Genomic DNA, 18,707 nt, shown 5'->3' on the forward strand with positions numbered 1-18,707 from the left:
GGGTCATTTGTCCCTGCAAATAGCCTGGATTTATAGCCCTGGTTAGGAAAGTCTCCTTGGCTGCAACTTTGTGTCTCTCTTTACAATGGGCCAAATGCAAACTCCTAGGTCCCAAAAGTACTGAGCTCTGAGGGAAGTCTGGAACTAGTTACAGTTTTCAGTTTGGGCTCAGGTCTAAATGGTTGTTCAGAACTGGCATCAAAATTGCAACCATATAATTTATTTATATCCTTACCAGAGCAAACCAGTGGGGCCACCCGGCTGAGCCCAAGCTCAGCCTCCCAGATCTCACCCTCCACCATCTGGAGAGTTCGTGAAATCTCCATTCTTAGAGGTTTTCAGGATAGCTGGGCAAGGCTTTGAGGACCCTGATATGACTTTGAAGTTAGCCCTGCTTTGAGCAGGAGGCTGGACTACAGACCTCCAGTGGTCCCTCCCAAATGGCATTATTCTGTGATTCTGCCATCTTCTGCTGCATTTGCACCGAGCTCTGATACACCACCACCGCTCAACCGACCAGTCCTCACGTTGACTGATCCAGAAGTCAGGGAGCCCAAGTCAACCAACTCTTCATGGCGTTGTTTGCCTTAGCTCAGGAGCTAGAGCAAAGCACAGAACTTATTGGCATGCAGTTGTCTGAGGAGAGCGCTGCTGACAGTCACTGACTCCTTGCCATCGCAGCACACACTAGAATAAGCTTTGCATTGCAAAAGAAACTGGCCCAGATCTGGCAAGGGTCCCAAGATGAACATTGCAGAATATTTTCTCTTCTTCTCAGCGGGAAAGGTCTGCATTCTCAGCAAGAACGAGTGTGAAATACAAATCACTGAGCACTTGCTGCTTTTTGTCCAAGTCATTACACAGCACCCATGCGTAACCACAGTAAAAGGACAGATGACGGGGCTGTCTTGTCATTTCCAAGTGGTCCTTCAGAGATTTTAGCAGCTTTCATCCACTAGATTGAAATCAGATCAGTTGAAAGAATACCACAAATTCATTTTGGATGAGACAGCCCAGGAACACACCAGGGAATGGTGATCAGCAGTAGGACACAAAGCCCTGAGTCCTGCTCCATCAGCTTGTTGCAAAGATGAGAGTTGAGCTCACAGGTCTTCTTGCAAAGATCCCTGCTGGGGACACTTCTTCAACCCAGAGGATGGGTCAGGGTTTCTTGGGCCTCATCAAGCCTGGAGACCTCATCTATCAGGTAAAAGGGGCATGGAGAAGCAAGAGTGGGAAATGTGGGTCACTGAACCAAATCCCTGCTCCTGGCAGTACAAGGCTGCTGCCATCTCGTGGCTGGCTCTGGCCGTGCACAGGTTATGGGACATTTTTCCAGCTGGAAAATTTTGCATTGAGATAATCTTTCCTGGGAGTAAGCTTCAGCTGGAGGGAGCAGGGGGTAAACAGCAGTGCCAGTGGTTAGACACTGTGAGGCCATGGCACATGGGTATCACAGCTTTGCTGTTCACGGGAGGTTTCCTGCTTACCTCCTGCGCTAGCTGCTCGCCCCTGTTTGGGATGGCTCCACCCCAAGCCATAGTAACCCTTTTTCTGTCAGGCCATCATTTCCTTGTGCCCCATAATGTCCCTGTTGCTGTCGAGAGGCCCTGGATTTGCTGCGCACATGCAGCAGTCAACGCGTGTGGCCGTTCAGCCTGGCCTTCACAACGGTCTGGTGCTGGGAAGGGAGAAGATCTGCAGGGAAACAGAGACATGCTAGGATCAGATGGGATGGATGTGGTCCTCAGTACTGTTTCTTTTGGCATCTTTCATGGACCTGTGGTGCTGATGCAGGGATTTGTTCTGTGAGTACAGTACAAAGGAGACAAACCACATGGTTACTCTTTCTCCCCCTTTCAGCCTCTCTACAGAGCTCAGTAGTGTGCACAGACCTTGCAAGAAGTATATGAGCAGCCATATATTCCCCATGAGATCTCCATAACCACTTTGAAGCTGCTTCCCCCCCAGGCAGGAGAAAGGCAGGAGAACAGTGTCCCAAAGAGACCCACCAGCAGAAAAACTCCTGACAGCTCACCACAGACCATCCTGAAGCAGGGAGCTGGCTGCACCGCCTTCAGCAGAGCTCTTGTAGGTGGTGTCTTGTGGACACTTGCTTGAGGATCCCTCCTCCTTCCTTCTGTCCAACCCTGGAAATAGGGTCCCCTTCTCCCTCCTGGGATGCTCCGGGTTCTGCAGCCATGCGATTCACCGAGAAACACAGGAACGAGAGTTGCAAAGAAATAAAGAACTGCCAATCTGTTTGGTTTGCTGGTTACCGCCAGGCTTTGCTCTTTGTGTGGGACATTGTGGCTTGTTTTGCAGAAACAAAAGCAAAATACTTAAATAAATGAGTCCCCTTGAGAAGACTCCAGGCAATGGGGAGATGACTGCTCAGTGACCTGTGCAGCATCCTGGGTACACAGGGAGTTTCCCCATAATGATAAGACTACAAAGGAATATTTATTGATCTAGATACTTATTCAGCTTTCATCTCTGGCAGTGTTTCTCAATCAGCCATTTCAAAACATTTTGCCGATGCTAATTAACCCTCGCAGCACCTCTGTGGTAGGGATCAGCATCCCCACATCACAAACCGGGTGACCCAGGAGTGGAGAAGACAAGTAACCCCTTCAAGAAAGAAATGAAGGGAGCAAAGAATCACGGTATCCTGAAATCCCAAAGCCATGTCCTAACAAAACCATTCCCTACAAGCCCCCAGATCTGCAGACATCCTGTTGGAAACAGCAACCTGTCATTCTTACCATGCAAGCTGCCTGCCTTTCTCAGCTGTGCATGGAGGAAGCACTGCCTGGACATTTAATAAACCCCGAAAACGCGGTGCCCTGAAGTGACATTACACAACCCAGAAATCCCCAACGACCTGCAGCACTGGTCAGCTGCACAGCCTACACCACCAGGCAGATTTTCCCATCATGTTGCACGTGCTATTTATTCCATTTGTTAACCAAGTCAATGGTGGCTAAGATAGGCCCCAGATGTTCTTCTGGCCTTAAAAACTTCTTTGCCCTCAAGGAAATGCAAAGCTCAAGTGGCTTATGGCATGTGTGGGACACAAACAACGAACCAAAGCTATGAAGGGCTTGCACATTTCCAAGAATTCACAAAATACATCTCTGCTTCTAAATAATCTCTGTTCACGTTGGGGAAATAAGTGTTTAGCAAGGATAGCACAGAACAGAGCAACAGATATATAAATGTATCGTTCATTGACGTAGAGATTATGCCAGACAAAGCCATAGCTGTTCAAATATCTTAGTTTTCTGCTGTCTATTTCTGTGATGTTACCACTGCGGCAAATTCGCAATTCTGTAATAAACTGGTATTTCTGAACAAAGACCATTTGATATTATGCCTTTAGAAAAATGCTTCTTAAGTACAATTTATTCCTGATTTTTTTTTTTTTGGTAATGGAAATTATTCTATAGTCTAATTTTTTATACATACTCCCCAATACATTTGGGAAATTTCCCAAAACATACTAAAGATAGCATTATAGTTTTCTGCATCGCTGCTAAAAATCAAAGCATTCATGTGCAGAATAAAGAGAAATTTCTTTCTGTATAAGCATTTTCCTTCTGTTGCCTGAATCCAGTCTCTTGATAATCAGCAATTACAGAAAAGAACTATAACAATCAAATGGGAGTTTGCACTTACAGAAAATCATCCTATTTATTGCATGAATTATTCAGATGGAGAAAGCTGTTTGGAAACCTATTAGTAAATGAAAGAAACTGATATTTCAGAAAGCTGAAATTGTATTAATAGAAATTCTAAAGAGTCTAGAGAAGAACACAATCCTTTTGGAACTGATTTGGTCTTCTCAGAAGCAGGAAAGAGCAAATATGGGATTTAAGGATCTTTTCCTCCAGTAAAATGTATTACTTTTTTCAACTGATATTTTATCAAATCATCTTTAGAATTATATGATATTTTGGAAGGTGATATTTGGGGTTCTATAGCACTATTGACTTGGGGAACCTCCAGTAAATGACAGTTCATTCACTCATATCACACACAGTCTCCAGACTGTGACTGTTCAGACTTTGCAAACAGAAAGACCAAGGCAGAGGCTATGAAATGATAAATTATGGTCATTTCCACAATCAGGGGCTCCGGCCCCCATTATCCCTCCCCAACCCGCTGCTTTGCCTGCAGAGACGGAGTTAAATACCCGATTCCCAGGCCCTGTGGACTGAAATAATGAATAAAGAACCCAGCAAGCCAGGGAGACCTCTTACACCACACAAGTTTTCTTCTTTTTCCATCCTGACATCTGGTTTGAACTTCAGCAAGCTGCCTGCTCGGGAGACCCACCGAGGTGCCTGCATTGCAGCCAGGCAGGTGATTTTTGTGAAGCTCCAGAAGGACCCACCTGGCTCAGCCCTGCTCCATCGGGGTAGGGGCACTTGTCTGGGCACGGGGGACCCAGCCCAAACGCCAGAAGGGAGCGATGGATGCATCCCTCCCATGCCTGCGGGTCGGATGCCGCCTGGCAACGGGAGCACGGGTTTCCATGGCAGTGCAAACAAGAGACGGGCGACTGGAGCTGAGCAGAGCTGTGCTGCGGCCACATCCACGTCCCCCTCTGACCACGGATCCCCCACGGACAGGAGTCCAGAGGACCTCTCCTTTGGGTGAGAAACCAAAAAATAAAAGGGACAAGGGCAACCACAGCAATTTCTTTTCTGTTTTCAACATCAGATACAGCGTCACGCTCAGACAAGCAAAGGTGCTGGCGTGTCACCGGGAAATCACACGCCCTAACCAGCTCCTTCTCCGCACACGAGTCGGGGGGTACGTATCGGGAAATAGGACACATCTGTCCCTGGAAGAGCTGCTCTGTAGATCAAAACTTGGAGTGGTTTCCCAGCGAGCATAATGAGACTTCTCTGCAAGCGATAGTATCATTTAAATCCTTTGAGTGTATAAAACATATGCTCATCCAGTGCTCTGGGAACATGGTGGATGGATTTTACTGTATTATTTTTTAGAAATGTTTGCATGTTTACTGTGGCACATTATTTCTGTACAGCAGCTTGATGCTAGGGAAAAGCACTGAATAAATGTTTCAGTAAATTAAAACCATGAATGCCTTATCTGTTGATTCACATACTACTGGCCATTGGTATGTAGCTACTGAAACATAAAAGTGTCAGAGGCACTGAAATATATGCCAAATGATTCTAGCAACAAAGCAATTTTTTATTTGCATTATTGAACTTAATAATTATAATTAGCACAACTAGCACTTCTTTAGCTTTTGGCATTATTTCCAAAGTGATGTGCAAACAATCTAATAAAAATAAACAACCAACCTCAAACCATAAATAACTTGATAAAATGAATATCTATAAGTTAATCTTAGAAACAAATTCCTATACTTTGCTAAAATTATATTATAAAGTACTTTTTATCTCCGAGAGTTTAGCTGACAATTACTTTCCCTATGCCAGTACCCTCTGTCTGGTCCTGCTTTTCATTCCTGTAGCAGGAATTTGAATCAACCATATAAACGAGAAGATTTTTTATGAGACAAGGTTTAGATTACAGCAGTCAAGGTGTGCACTAGGAGGGCTGAACATCCAGGTGGTTGCTGCAACTGCTTTGCGTGTTTCACAAAATGTATTCAAGGGAACGCTGCAGGCATTTGCCTTCCTACCCCTGCCCTGATGGGGTTTTCTCCAAAACTCACATCATCATCATCAGGGGTTATGTTGTTCCAGGACGTAGATGAGGGACCCCTAGAGAAAAATATCCCATTAAGTTATGCAAAGTTCAAAGAGATATGATATCTAAGCAACCAAAGAGGCTTTTGGAAAAGGTACTTCAAGAAGTGAAAAGGAGAGAGAAAACATTTGGGATGTGTTCAGACAGCCTAAATTCTACCTCAACCTCTGTGTCCCATCAACAGTGAAGTCTGACACCTCCGAAGAATAAGATACTAATTGGGCAGCTGCAGAAACACAGCCAATAGGAAACACAAAGCACCAAGCACGTACATGGAAATTAGGCCAGATGAGTTTAGCTCAAAATACACAAAAACTGGAGGCTGTTCAGAGCAAAAAAATGATGCTCTAAAATAGCCTTAAAACTAGTGCAAGCGGAAGAGGATATTTTCTGCTGTGTCTTACACCAGCGCAGATCAGGAATGGTCCCAGCAGCAGAATTGCATCAATTGAACTAATACCTCACTGGGCCCAGCTTGCTGTCTTTGTTGATTAAAGGATAACTTTAACAATGGTGTATCTGTTCCTTGTAAGTGAGATCATTACAATTATGCCTTTTCTCCTAGGACCCACAGCAAAGACTACAAAAAGAGACTAGATTCAGAGAAACAAAAAAATAACCTGTAACCGTTGGCCAGCCTAAAATTAAACATGACAGAGTTCCCTACAGCACGTCTGTGCTGTCCAACAATCATTCAGCCTTATCGCAATAAACCCACAGTTCTGAAGCAATTACTGGGAAGAGCTTTAGGGAATAAAAATGTTGCTTGTGAACCAGTGATAGAAGGATAAAAAAGTGTGGGTGTGGATCAGAACCAGAGACATGGGTAGAACAAGAGGCAAGGGACTTGAGTTGCTTGTTATCTCCAAATTGTTTTGTCTTTGCTTTCCCATCAGTGTGTGTGTAAGGAGGATTGTGTTTTACACAGCTTTCACATAAGCCAGGGATGAACATGTCCTTTTTGGGGTCAGAACACAAATATTTTCCAGTGTCCTGAAGCTTTTTGTTAATTCCTACAGACACAAAAAGTTCAGTGGTTAAGATCCAGAAAGCCCCTAGGCCCATCACTGCTGAAAAACCTACTGCATCAGTTACTGGCAGGTCACAACTGATTGATTTGTTTATGGTTTTCCTTGGGCCAGGGTCAAAGATGCCATCTCCACATAAAGAGTCAACATCTAAAAGTCTTTCTTCCAAACCTGGAATGGAAACCCAGCTTGTGCTGCCAGGTAAGCTCACGATGCTCCAGCAGCTTTTCGTTGTTAGGTCAAAGGAGAAGCCTGTATTCAGATTCTTGTGCCCACAATCAGATGAGATAGGTAAAATAGCTCCAGACTTCCAAAAATCCCCAGCTGAAATCCTGAATTGATCAGCAGATATGGTCAAGCGACATAAACAATACTGAGGTCTCAGGTATGTCACTGGCTTCTTATAAGCCCAATCCAGCTCCCCACTCTTGATTCAGCACTGTTAGACACCCACAGCTGTGAGCACAGCTGCCCACCCTTCAGGCATGATGCTGCAGATCAGTCCCTTTGCACTAGGTCCTGATAGTCTGACTTGTGCCTTCTACATCTTCATCCGTTTTTTTGCAGAATGCCCAGAAGAAGATGAAGAAAACCCAATGAAAAATCCATTTACAATTCCTGCAGATATTGATATTTTCTCAATAAGAGACAAGGAAAGAAAAAAGGCCAAGGCGGTATGTACCTGTGCTTTAGACCAATGTATATACAAGCAGTTCACTAGGGCAGGCACCCAACAAATATACTACCAAAATTTAGTGCATGAGAGAAGTAATAGCTGCCAAATTCAGCTGAAATTCCCCCAGATCAGCTTCAAGTCCACTGAAGTCCATGATGAGAGATTAATTTTACCAAGAGCAGATCTGAGCACAGGCTTGCTGGTTGCTAGTGCAAAACCTGGATATTGTCGCTTTGTTTGTTAACTTCAAGGTAGATTCACCACTGATTCCTGTTCCTGGAGAAAATACCTGCCAGTGCTGTTAGCATTGATTTCTACACAAAGCTTTGGTGCAACATCTCTTGCTTTCCACATCAACAGGCTTGGCTTTCTGCTTGGGAAGCTATATTCCAATGTTTGATGCGACCTTCTTCTGAACTGCCAGTGAAATGAATGCCTAGGAAGAAGGACGACATGGGTTTCATGCCTTAGGTTTCTCTCCATAAGACAGGGAATTGCAACCCACCAGATGGGAGAGCTGCATCTTAGGAGTGTCTCTCCCTTTCTTGTTTCTGCAGTGGACTTTCCTCAGAGCATAGAATCCAAAGGGGGTGGGAAGTCATGGAGGGGTTGTCATATCTCTGAGAGGATCGATTTTTGCATGTGGTTCCAGGCAGTGGAGTGGAAGCAAGAGGTCTTTGTTTCTAAATCACAGAGGGAGAGCTCCAAACAAACTTAAGCAAGCCTCCTCATCTCATGTTGATGACTGATAGAGTCTGGTTTTCGCTTGGGTCACTATATAAGTATGAGGAAGGATTTAGGAAGAAGTGCATAAAGGATGTCTGCTGAGTCATGTCCTCAGCCTAACCTGTGCCCAAACTGTGCAGACAGCAATGAATTACACTTCATCCCATGTGAAAGCACTGAACATGAACAACCTTTTACCCTCCAGAAAGCTCTGGCGTGGGTTTGATTAGATCCTCTCAACCTGAACTTGAAGGTTTACATGCCTTTGTGAAAGTTGGACTGAGTCAGTATTGAGCGTGGGCTGTCCTGTTGTTCCCTCTGACTAGGGGACTTGAAGGATGAATCTCTGAAAATTTCCATTCTCTCCCAGGAAGGAAAAATGAGGACACTGAGTAGGTACAAACTGGCACAGCTGGTGGCTGGATGCAGAATACAAATCAACAAACTAATGAGAACAAATGCTAAGAAATGAAGTGTTTCAGTTGCCTCAAGAGAGAATATCATTGGGATTAGTCAGATAAACCAGGCGAACATGCATCAGCAGGGTATCAGTAGCCTGCAAATTTCTAGATTGTGAATAACCACTATGTCTTTAAAAACCAAAGCAGATAATCAAACTGTCCACATAACCGCCTTGTCCTCATAGGAACGTGAAAGGATGAAAACCATGAAAATCCATGAGAAAATTACTTACTCCACTAAAATAAAAGCAAAGCAAAAAGGGTTCAGGAAAGCTCTACAAAAGGAGGAAGAAGAGGAGGCCAGAAAACAGCCAACAAACGAAGAGAGACTGAAAACTCTTCAGGAGAGTCTTTCATGGAAGATAGCCATTAAAAAAGGTAGGGAACAGTTACTACCTTTGTCATGGTGCTGCTCACCTAACAGCCTAAAGCAAAAATCAAGGAAGGGATAGGATTAGCAGTTAGCGCTCTCTGACTTTGGTGAGCTCTTGCAGACACAGCAGTTACATGCTGCATCTTGCCAACCTCTGTGTGGCTGGGCCATCTCCATCTCATGCATTTACATGTGGAGTATGTTTAACCCCACCGCAGTAGCCTGGGTTCCACTATCCCCCATGGCCTTCACAGTAGCTGGCAGCTCTTGGAATCAGCTGGGAATCAGCTGAGAGTTTGCAGAACCTTGTGTCATGGAGACATTTCTACTAAGCTGACCTAAAGTTGGATTTTAGTGGATGTGGGCCTAAATTTTCTGCCTCTGACATGAGTAGTAGCTTTGCCACTAATGTCTAATGGACATTGACTTTTGTAAGGACCAGATTCTCCACTCCATTCTACCTGGGTTTACTCCAAAAGCCCATATGAAACTGATCCTAAACAAGGTCAAAACTATAATAAAATAATCAGTACTGCTGACTCCAACACCAACCACATCCATGCTCACAGCAGCCTACATATTCACTGTGTTTTACCTTGGCCATATTTCCCCCTCTAGTCTGATCAACTTTATATCCTAATTTCAGATTACCCATTAGAAAAGGAGACCTTCCGTGACTACATAAATGACAGAAGAGAGATATTTTTACTTGAGGTACTTGACTTTAAGAATGTTACTTTCTGTTCATTTAATTATTCTCCCCTGCGTTGCTTTGGTTTTCTTTTTTCCTGAGATCCACTGCCTAGAGATCACACCAAGGAGGCACACATCAGACCTCATGAACTGGTTGTCCAAGTCCTGTGTTAGAGACACTCATAGTCCATAGCCCAGCAATCCTCAGGCAAGAAAGAAGTGAACATAGGTGATTTGCACCATCAAGTAACAGCCATGCAACTATTTCATTTGTGAGATGTGTGGATACACAAACCTCCCAGCTCTTGCTATCCCATACATAAATTATAGCTGGGAGCTGTGCTGGAATATCCCCATTATTCATCTCTATTACTTTGCTGTAACACAACCGAATCAATCTTTGTCAGCCAGAGTTAACACAGTGCTGGGACTTCTGGATTCTGTCTTTAGTTTCACTGATTATTTGCTGTGTTACTTTCAAAACATCTCCTGGCCTCTATGTATGTATTTTGCACTAAGTTACATACCTTGCTTTGAAATCCTTACCCTCTCTGCCAACAACTACAACCAAGAACAAAGCTAAACCAATATACCTTTAAAACCAACCAACCAATGTGACCACGTTGCCTTTTGGATTCATTGCAGTATGCCATGGCAGTAAAACGAGATGAGATTCAAAGGATGGAGAACATAGCAAAGAGCGAGGAAAGAAAACTGGAAAAGGCTGAATACTACCTGGAGAAGGATGTTGCCATGTTTGATGAGTTCCTGAAGGAGAACCATAAAAACTCTGTTCAAGCCCTGAAAATGTAAGGGAAGTTGAGGAAACCATCTGTGTGCTCTTTTGTTCTGGACACAGGAAGTCTTTTTCTAGACCTCCCTGCAGGGTTTTGGCTAGCATCCATCCTCGAATGCTCTGTGTCTGAGTTTTCCCAGTTACAGTCCTGGTGGCACTTTCTCCCCACGCATTCAGTGAAAGAGAGGAAGGATACCGATAGCTGGGGAATCCCCTCATTGCAAATGCCCTTGATTTGGCCACAGCAAAGGAACCTGCTGCTGACCCCACCACTTCTGTTCTTCTCACAACCCCCTTACGAGAGGGAGATGCTTCTGCCCAACTCCTCACAGCAGGAAGAGTCCCCCGAGTGAAGCAAGTTGAGCAGTTTGCCCCGTCACAGGTATCACAAGGGCAAAGCAGTAATTGATGCTCAGCAGCAGCCAAATTAGGGAGGCCCTAGCCTGGAAGAGTTGCTGGGACCCCATACTCTCTTTGCCAAGGCAAGCAGGGCCTTCAGGCAGCAGCGAAGCATCACCTGGGGTACATCTATAAAAGACACTTCTAGCATTCCCCCGCACATCTTTTTCTCTGTTTTACATGCACCTCAATTCACTACCCACTTACTGCTAAATTGTTTTATGGCTTATGTTTATGCATTCTTCCCTAGTGCTGAAAAAGAAACCGCAGCAAAGACAAAGAAAATAACTGAGATCCAGGCAATCACTTCCCAAATAGAGAACCTCCAAAGGTAACGGTTGCGCACTATTCCTGACTGGCCTTTAACAGCCCCTACAGCGCTGTATCCTCACAGCCCTTGGGGAAAAAGGGAATCAGGGAAAAAGATTTCTAAGCATGCTGAATTTTAAGAGTTCAAAATGTTCCAGCTTTTATTTTCCAGATGCTGGCTATGTTTCTAAAACACCTCAACCAGTTTTTTAATTATAGTTTTAAAAAGTAGAAATATTCCAAAACTAAAATTAAATGCCTAGTTTCAGATTAAAAAACAAACAAAACTAAGTAATGCATTTTAATGGTGACCTGGGGAAAGAAGAAGAAAAAAAATAATTATAATTCACATTATGAGTTGAGCTGGCAAGATTTCTCATGTATTTTCAAGTAAAAATTTCCAAATTAGCAAGCCCAGTGCCGTAGCAAGGATCTGGCCACAGAGATGTGACCAGACAGCTTCCACATGAGGAACCACAGAGAGCACGCTGAGCAGGTTCCTATTTGTCTTTGCATGTCCATGAAGACGTATGCCCTCTTGATGCCTCTCTGGGTGAAGCTAAATATAAAGAGTTAGAAAGAACCTGTTCAAACAGGGGCTTTCCTCCCTGCTAACCAGCTTTTTCCACTTCTCTGAACCCAGCGATATATCCAGATTCAAGAATACTCTGCAGGAGTACAAGATGTACAGGGACTTCCTCTATCAACTATCTCCGAAAGAGTGGCAGGAGGAACATGGAAAAAAGCACGCAAAGGAAAAGGATTTGAAGACAGCATCCAAAGCTAACGAAGGAAGTGCCTCTCCTCCCACCACCGCAGAGCAGGGTGAGTGCCCCGGAAGAGCTGCTCACTCCTCACTGGGACAGCCCCACGCTCTAAATGCGCGTCTCCTCTTGTCTCCAGGCCAGGGTCTGACACCCAGAACAAATGCTGTCAGTCCGTACAGCACCAGTTATGTAGATGTGCCAAGTTCCCTGCTGTCTTCAAAAAGTTTGGAATTCAGCTCATTACATGAGATTGGGTCACAGCTCAAAAACTTCCTGAAGCCTCTATCAACAAGGAAACTGTAAGTACAAGACAATGCAAACAACAGACTTAAGTACTGTAGAGAGCACTCAACTGTCTGGGAGTCGGTATAGAGGAAACCTACTTCTCACCTTCACTGTGAACGTACCAACAGCTCCGTCTTACTGGAGCAAATCCGAATACCAGCAGAAAGTCATCAGGTGTGCAACACAGTATCTGTGTACCTACTCCAACAGAGCTCCATCCTCAAATCCTCTGCTGTGAGCCTGCCCAAAGAGGGGATCAAACTCAACAGAGTTTGAATTAAGTCATTGCTTACAGGACTATTTCCTCTGCCTCCACTCAGAGCATCGCAGGTGCCAGGTCCTCCCCAAGCAGGGCCGCCATGTGCCACCCCTCGTGAAGCCACTGCAATTACTGGGCTGCTGCCACGTGGTAGCAATGATGTGGATGAAAATGGGGCTGATGTTAAGATGATGCAAATGGAGGTTTTTTACCCCTCCATGGCACAGGGTGACAGGTGCAAGTGAAGGTGATGAGCAGACTCTGCTCCCAACACCTGTCAGGCACCTCTTACCTTGTTCTTCCAGCTCTTGTGCTGGCTTATCCCTGGGGCTGAGCAGGGAAGAAAGAGGCCACACTGCTGGTTAATGGTAGTAGGCTGTGCAGAGGAAGAAGCACTCGACAACCTTCTCCCAGGGCAGGTAAAAACTGCAGAATCCTATGGTGGCTACACCATGTTGTTTAGGAGCAGTACCACATCCCACACGGAGCACCAGGTTTTCTCTGCACTTGCCGTGCTGCTTCCTGAGCCTTTTTAACAAGGCTCCTGCCTCTTCTCATTGCCCAAGAGCTGGGCCTCTCATCGAGTTTAAAGGGGTTTAGATCAACACCCTCAGCTCAGGCTCACGCATCATGTCCTGACCCCGCTGGCCAGCACAGCCCAGAGCAGCTCAAAAGGCAGCTTTGCTTATGGACAGGCGTAGCTCCCATGCTACACGTTTGTGTGATCCCTGGCTCCTACTGCCCCCCAAACAGCCCACAGCCACAAGGCGCCAAACGTGTGAATGTGCAAAGGGCTGTTCAGGAGCAACCACCACCAGTGTCCGTAATTCTCTAACAAGGTCTCCTTTGAGCTATCGTTTCTGTAAGGGCCTGACACACAAAATGTTTTTTCAGAAGTTCATTGGAGGATGCAGAAAGTGAAACCTGCTCGGACGAAGATGAGGTCAGAAATCTCGTGTTGAAATATTTACACTTTCTGTTCGTCCTGTGACATTTATTGATGTTACTAATTTCTCTTACCTTCTAACCATTCATTACGGTATTGAGGAGTTACTGTAGCCAGTAGTTATAAATGCATGTTTCTATATTCATAAACGTTGATGTTTTAGCAACACATATTATTAATACCTTAGTTTTAACTTTCCTCCTCCCCTTTCTAAAAAATCTACCATCATCTCAAAGCTTACCATCCCCCAATGAGATATAACATCATATAACGGGAGATTTTGAAATTAGTGAAGTTAATTATTTTATATCTGAAATTGAAATTTTCCCTCTCACAGATGTTTACACCACTTTTTACTCCCCAAAATGCAACTTGTTTTGGGGTTGAGCTACTAAGGCAGCATCAAGCTATGCACATGGCAAAAAGGCAGGAGACATTTGTACATGGGCAGTCATGGACCTCTTTACATGGGAAAGCATTTGAACAATCAGGGCTGCTGCAGACCAGCCTCCGTGTAGGTCAATGGAAAAGAAACCAAAGGAGGACAAAAACCCATCGCATGTGTTTTCCATTCCAGGAGCCTGAGTTGTATTTTACTGATCCCCAACAACTGCTGTCTATTTTCAAGGAGATGGAGGAAGAGAACTTGTCCTTCATCCAGAATTCCCAGGAGATCGAGGAAAGTTTGGACACAGTCCAACACACTTTCATCACCACACATGAAAGCATGTAAGTGTGATCCTGAGAGTGGTGGGAAGGGGTCCCTGTGCCCCAGCTTCCAAGCATAAGTGACCCCCTCTTCCCCCCACTAGCACCTAGCCATCAGGCCGCATGCTGCAGACCACACGTAATGCTGTTCACGCAGCACATAAGAGTCTCTTCCTCATACTGAGAGCCCGGCTGCAGCCCATCCAACTCACCATCTTGTGAGCTCCTAGGAAAGTGTCTCCTCTACATAATTTCAGAGATAGGACTTGAGCTTGGGACTAGTTCCTTTGTCCTCAAGGCACAGCCTGGGGAACTGATGCATTTAGCATCCTAAAGTGGACATAAGCCAGAAGCATCCTGTAATTCTCATAAATAAAGACCAAAGGAAGAAACAAGGCATGTCCTGGAGTGATCCAGACCAGCACCTATTCCAACTCAAACCCTTCCTAGAGGAAGCCAGCAGGGAACCCATGTGTAATTGCAATACAATATTTCAATGGCAAGTAGACACACATACTCCCATTTAAAATGCAGTTTATACTTTTGTGAAAGTTTTTTAATGGGATCTACTTCCCCCATTGACTTATTAAAAAATTTGGAATGTTTAGCTATGCTACTTCTCCCCCTCCCACACCAGCACAGTGACTTACTCCAGAAAAATCACAAGTTCCCTTCCTTGCAGAGCTGTGGGTGCAAGTTCCCCAGAAATGGCATGAAGCGTTACCTCCATCTGCCGGCAGCAGGAGGGATGGTCCAGGCTGGAAAGCAGCAGAGGAGTCATGTGTTTCAGAGACGCCCTTTTCAAAATAATCTCCTTTCTCTTCTGGCCTAGGGAGAAGAAGTTAGCAGAGCTGAAACAGCAGGTAGTCACTCTCAAATCCTCCATTGCCAAGGAAGAAGAGAGACTAGCAGATCTGAAGCTCAAAGTTCACCTCTTTTCCTCTGGAGAACACAAAGCTGATGACCAGGTACATCCTGAGACCAATGCCAGAGGGGTTAGCACATGCAAAACCAGTTCCTCTCCATCAACCGTGTCTATCCTGGGGGAAAAAAGCAGACAGCAGGTTGCACCAGGGAAGGATCAGTGCTGTTTCTCAGCAACGAAGCTATAGCAAGGGCAGGTTTGGGGCACTACTGAGGCAGCAAGCTGCGGCAAACGTGCCTACTCCATGCAGCTGCTACAAGGTGGGAGAAGGACTCACAGAGGCAACCGGGCAGCTGCAACCTGTCCCAGGCCACGGCAAAGCTGGGAAGATGAGCCCAACACAGGAATGGCTCAATACAGCCACCTAACCCAGGCACTGGTGCTAAGCAAACCAGGGAACAAGCAATTGAGTCTTGTTGAGGGAATTAAAGTGTACTGATTTCCTTTGCTTTTGCAGGGATGATGTGGTTCTACTGGGCAGAACCCAGCCATACCTCTCACTGTATGTCCTCTCGTCTCTAGGACAAAATGCTCACAAGCCTGAATAAGAAGGTGCTGGAAGTCTATTGTCACTGCACTGGAGAAAATGAGACAAACCTGGAGACAGTGCAGATGTTAATGGTGATAGAAAAACAGCTCAATGATTTACTGGACAACTTGGAGAGAATCCCACCAGCAAAGATAGAACAGGCTGAGAAAGCCAAAAAAAAGGAACGGAGGATAAGGTAAGACAAGACTCTCTTCTTGAAACGGGCCCTGTTTTCAAACATTGACAGTCAAGAGCAAAGCCACTGAAAAAGCCAAATTTGTCAGATCAACCCAAGCACTGTAACAGCAATCTGAAAGCCCATGTGACCAATACATCCCATTTTACTAGTGTAATGGTTTCACATTCATAGCAGCACTTGCATCTCCAGATCAGAGAGACACAACCCACAGTTACGTTAGAAAAGACCTGGAAGCTACATTAGAAAAACACAAAATCTAGAAGATGAAGAAATAAAAAGAAAATAATAAAAAAGAACAAATCTCCTGAGCAGATTCAGTTATGAGAATCCTCATTGTAAGACAGCAATTTGCAGTAACAATATTTAAACTAATTACACAGAAAATTACTTCTCTGTAGTTATTTAACACACTCGAAGTCTGACACTCCCCGATACTCTGTCAGACTTCAACAGGTACATAAGGGCACTTGTCAGCAATGCCAGCTTTCAAATGTTTCTTCTACAAAACTGTTAACTTTAACTTGTATTATTAAATTCAATAGTAGGCCATTCAACATAATAAATTTAGGTTCTGAAATGAGACACGCTCCTTTCGGCTCAGCTAGGCACGTGAAATTTCCCCTCACACACAGCAAAGATACAGCTGGACAGCTGATTGTATCTGGCCATCCCCAGGTGAATCAGATCCAGCAGAGAAAAAAAAATAGTAGTGTGAGGATTTAAAGCCATAACAGTGACATTTCCCTCCTACTTACTCTCTTTCTTGGCATCTTTCTTCACCTTTGTAATAGAAAGGGTGTGATGCTTCTTGCTGATGTTCTGTGAACGGTTTTGCACCCTTAACTTAGAAAAGAGATGAGACACCCATTTGTTCTGCTCTGGGGATAGAGGAGAATTCAGGAAGGAATGTGACACCTCCACTCCCAAATAAAAAGCAAAACCAACCAAACAAAACCTTCAAAGAGCCTTTAAAAATTTCCTGAAGATCACCAGGTTAAGAATTCATTTCCTCTCCGCTGCAGCATTCAGTAGCTTGATCCCATTTCTGTTCCAGTGCTGCACTGCCGTGGGGCATGGAGCCAGGTAAGGGATCGGCCTCCGCTGTGCCCTTTCAGGCAAAGGGTAGCTCCACGGATGTAAAAGCCCCTCACTCCCATCTGTACCCTACAGACTTGGTTACACTGGTGAGAAGTTAAGACACAATAAGCATCGTTCACCCACAAAGCCGGTGAGCATCCTGGTCAACTGCAGAGGCATAAATCACCTGCTGAAGGTGGTACAGAACACATCTAGAACAGAACTGACATCTCCATTTGCAAACCTTGATGTGCTTTTTCCTCCCCTCACTCCAGAAAACAGCATCAACTGCACCAAGTGTTTCCCTCTTACCACCTTCACAGCCACAAACTCCAGCATCAGCTATACCCAAACCCCCACGCTCTGGTGGTCTTACACCATTAGATGAGCTGTGCATCAAAAGCGTATTCAGTGTAGCTGCACGCTACGTTTAACTCATCCTTTATTTGCTCCCTCCAAAAGGCTCAGAGAGGAAAAGCTCAGACAACAGAAGCAGCAGCAGGAGGAAAGACTGCAACGGGCCATGGAAAGATCACAGGCAACTATAAAAAAAAAGGCAAGTGCAGTAATCCATAGGAACACCTCACCACAACAGCCCAGCGCAGAGAAGCTGGGGGTACTTGAACATCGAGCATTTAAGGGAAGAGTGTTACTGGGGCCTCCACAGCTGGGTGGGGATGGCACCCACATCAGGTGTAGCCCAATTCCAATTTACAGCACTGATGCAACTTAAGCAACTGCTGGGAAGTCAGTTATGCTGCCAGTTATTCCAGCTCAGCGTCCTTCCTTCTCCTATCCCTGTGTCTTGACCACACGGCCCCCTCCATTACACCAATGTTCTCATTAAGGTAATTTCAACTTGTTAACTTGACAGTATTAAAAAAAAGCATGAAAATCAGCAAATGAGGAACCATGCAGCAGCAGGACGCTCCCCACAGCAGCAAGCCCCTGGAAGAGCTCAGCCGTACCACCAAACCATACCTCTCTTGGCACGTTCTGCGTTACGCGTGCCTCCTGCTCCACATTCCACAGGTTAACAGGACAGCGAGGGCAGCCCGGTGCTCAGTCACACACTTCCAACCTCCCATCCTCCTGAGGTCATACAAATAAGGCTTTAGTCGGAAAACAGTCACAAGTGGAATAGTACTTCGTAGAAGTGGAAGCACTAGCACAGCACTGTCTTCAGGTGCTCAACACTCATTTTTTAATAGAAAAAACACACTTAATAGGCACACTGAAACCTGCCTAGAAAACAGCAAGGGGCCACAGCCCTCACAGCAGGAGAGCCCCGTAGCATGAAGCAGCTTTAAGAGCAGCTGCACAATTCAGGTACGCTACTCTGACACAGCACTGACATGTGCCTCTTCTTCCTCTGCAGAGCGGCAGGAGGCTGGTGTTTCGTTCCAACCCACCTGCCAGGAAAGAGAAGAAAAAGCAAAGCCAAGAACAAATGGATAAGGAGAAGGAGGAACAACTCTATTATTTCACTTGACAGCACAGCCTTAACCACAGCACGGAGGGCTGATGCTGCTAGAACACTTTTTCATACATCTACACTGTTTATCTTTGGTCAGTTGATAAACTTCATGGTCCCATGAAATTCCCTATCTTCTACTCCAAGATCCCAGGGAAAGCTGTTGTCAGGCAACCACTCTCCCCTCCCATTGATCTTCTGCCTAAGAAAATAAAATTCTCTCTCCTTCTGCTTCTCAGGCTCCTGCTGGAAACAATACTTTTCTCATTCAGTTTTTGACGTGAATAGTGCTATCCCTACAAACCTGACCAGTGAGATTTATCGCA

General features: G+C 45.1%; 1 protein-coding gene across 1 annotated transcript; it reads left to right on the top strand.

Moving 5' to 3' along the window:
- The first annotated feature begins 4,334 nt into the window (after window positions 1-4,334).
- CFAP100 (cilia and flagella associated protein 100) lies at window positions 4,335-18,521 on the top strand. Its single transcript, XM_075762141.1, has 15 exons — window positions 4,335-4,658; window positions 6,894-6,980; window positions 7,347-7,453; window positions 8,828-9,020; window positions 9,662-9,729; window positions 10,354-10,517; window positions 11,154-11,234; window positions 11,856-12,037; window positions 12,116-12,278; window positions 13,418-13,466; window positions 14,047-14,198; window positions 15,010-15,145; window positions 15,625-15,827; window positions 17,370-17,463; window positions 18,286-18,521. The coding sequence occupies exons 1-15, from the start codon at window positions 4,475-4,477 to the stop codon at window positions 18,397-18,399; spliced, it is 1,977 nt and encodes a 658-aa protein (XP_075618256.1). The 5' UTR covers window positions 4,335-4,474; the 3' UTR covers window positions 18,400-18,521.
- The last annotated feature ends 186 nt before the right edge of the window (window positions 18,522-18,707 follow it).

This window comes from Balearica regulorum, chromosome 10, assembly GCF_011004875.1.
Source record: "Balearica regulorum gibbericeps isolate bBalReg1 chromosome 10, bBalReg1.pri, whole genome shotgun sequence".
NCBI classification, from domain to species: domain Eukaryota; kingdom Metazoa; phylum Chordata; class Aves; order Gruiformes; family Gruidae; genus Balearica; species Balearica regulorum.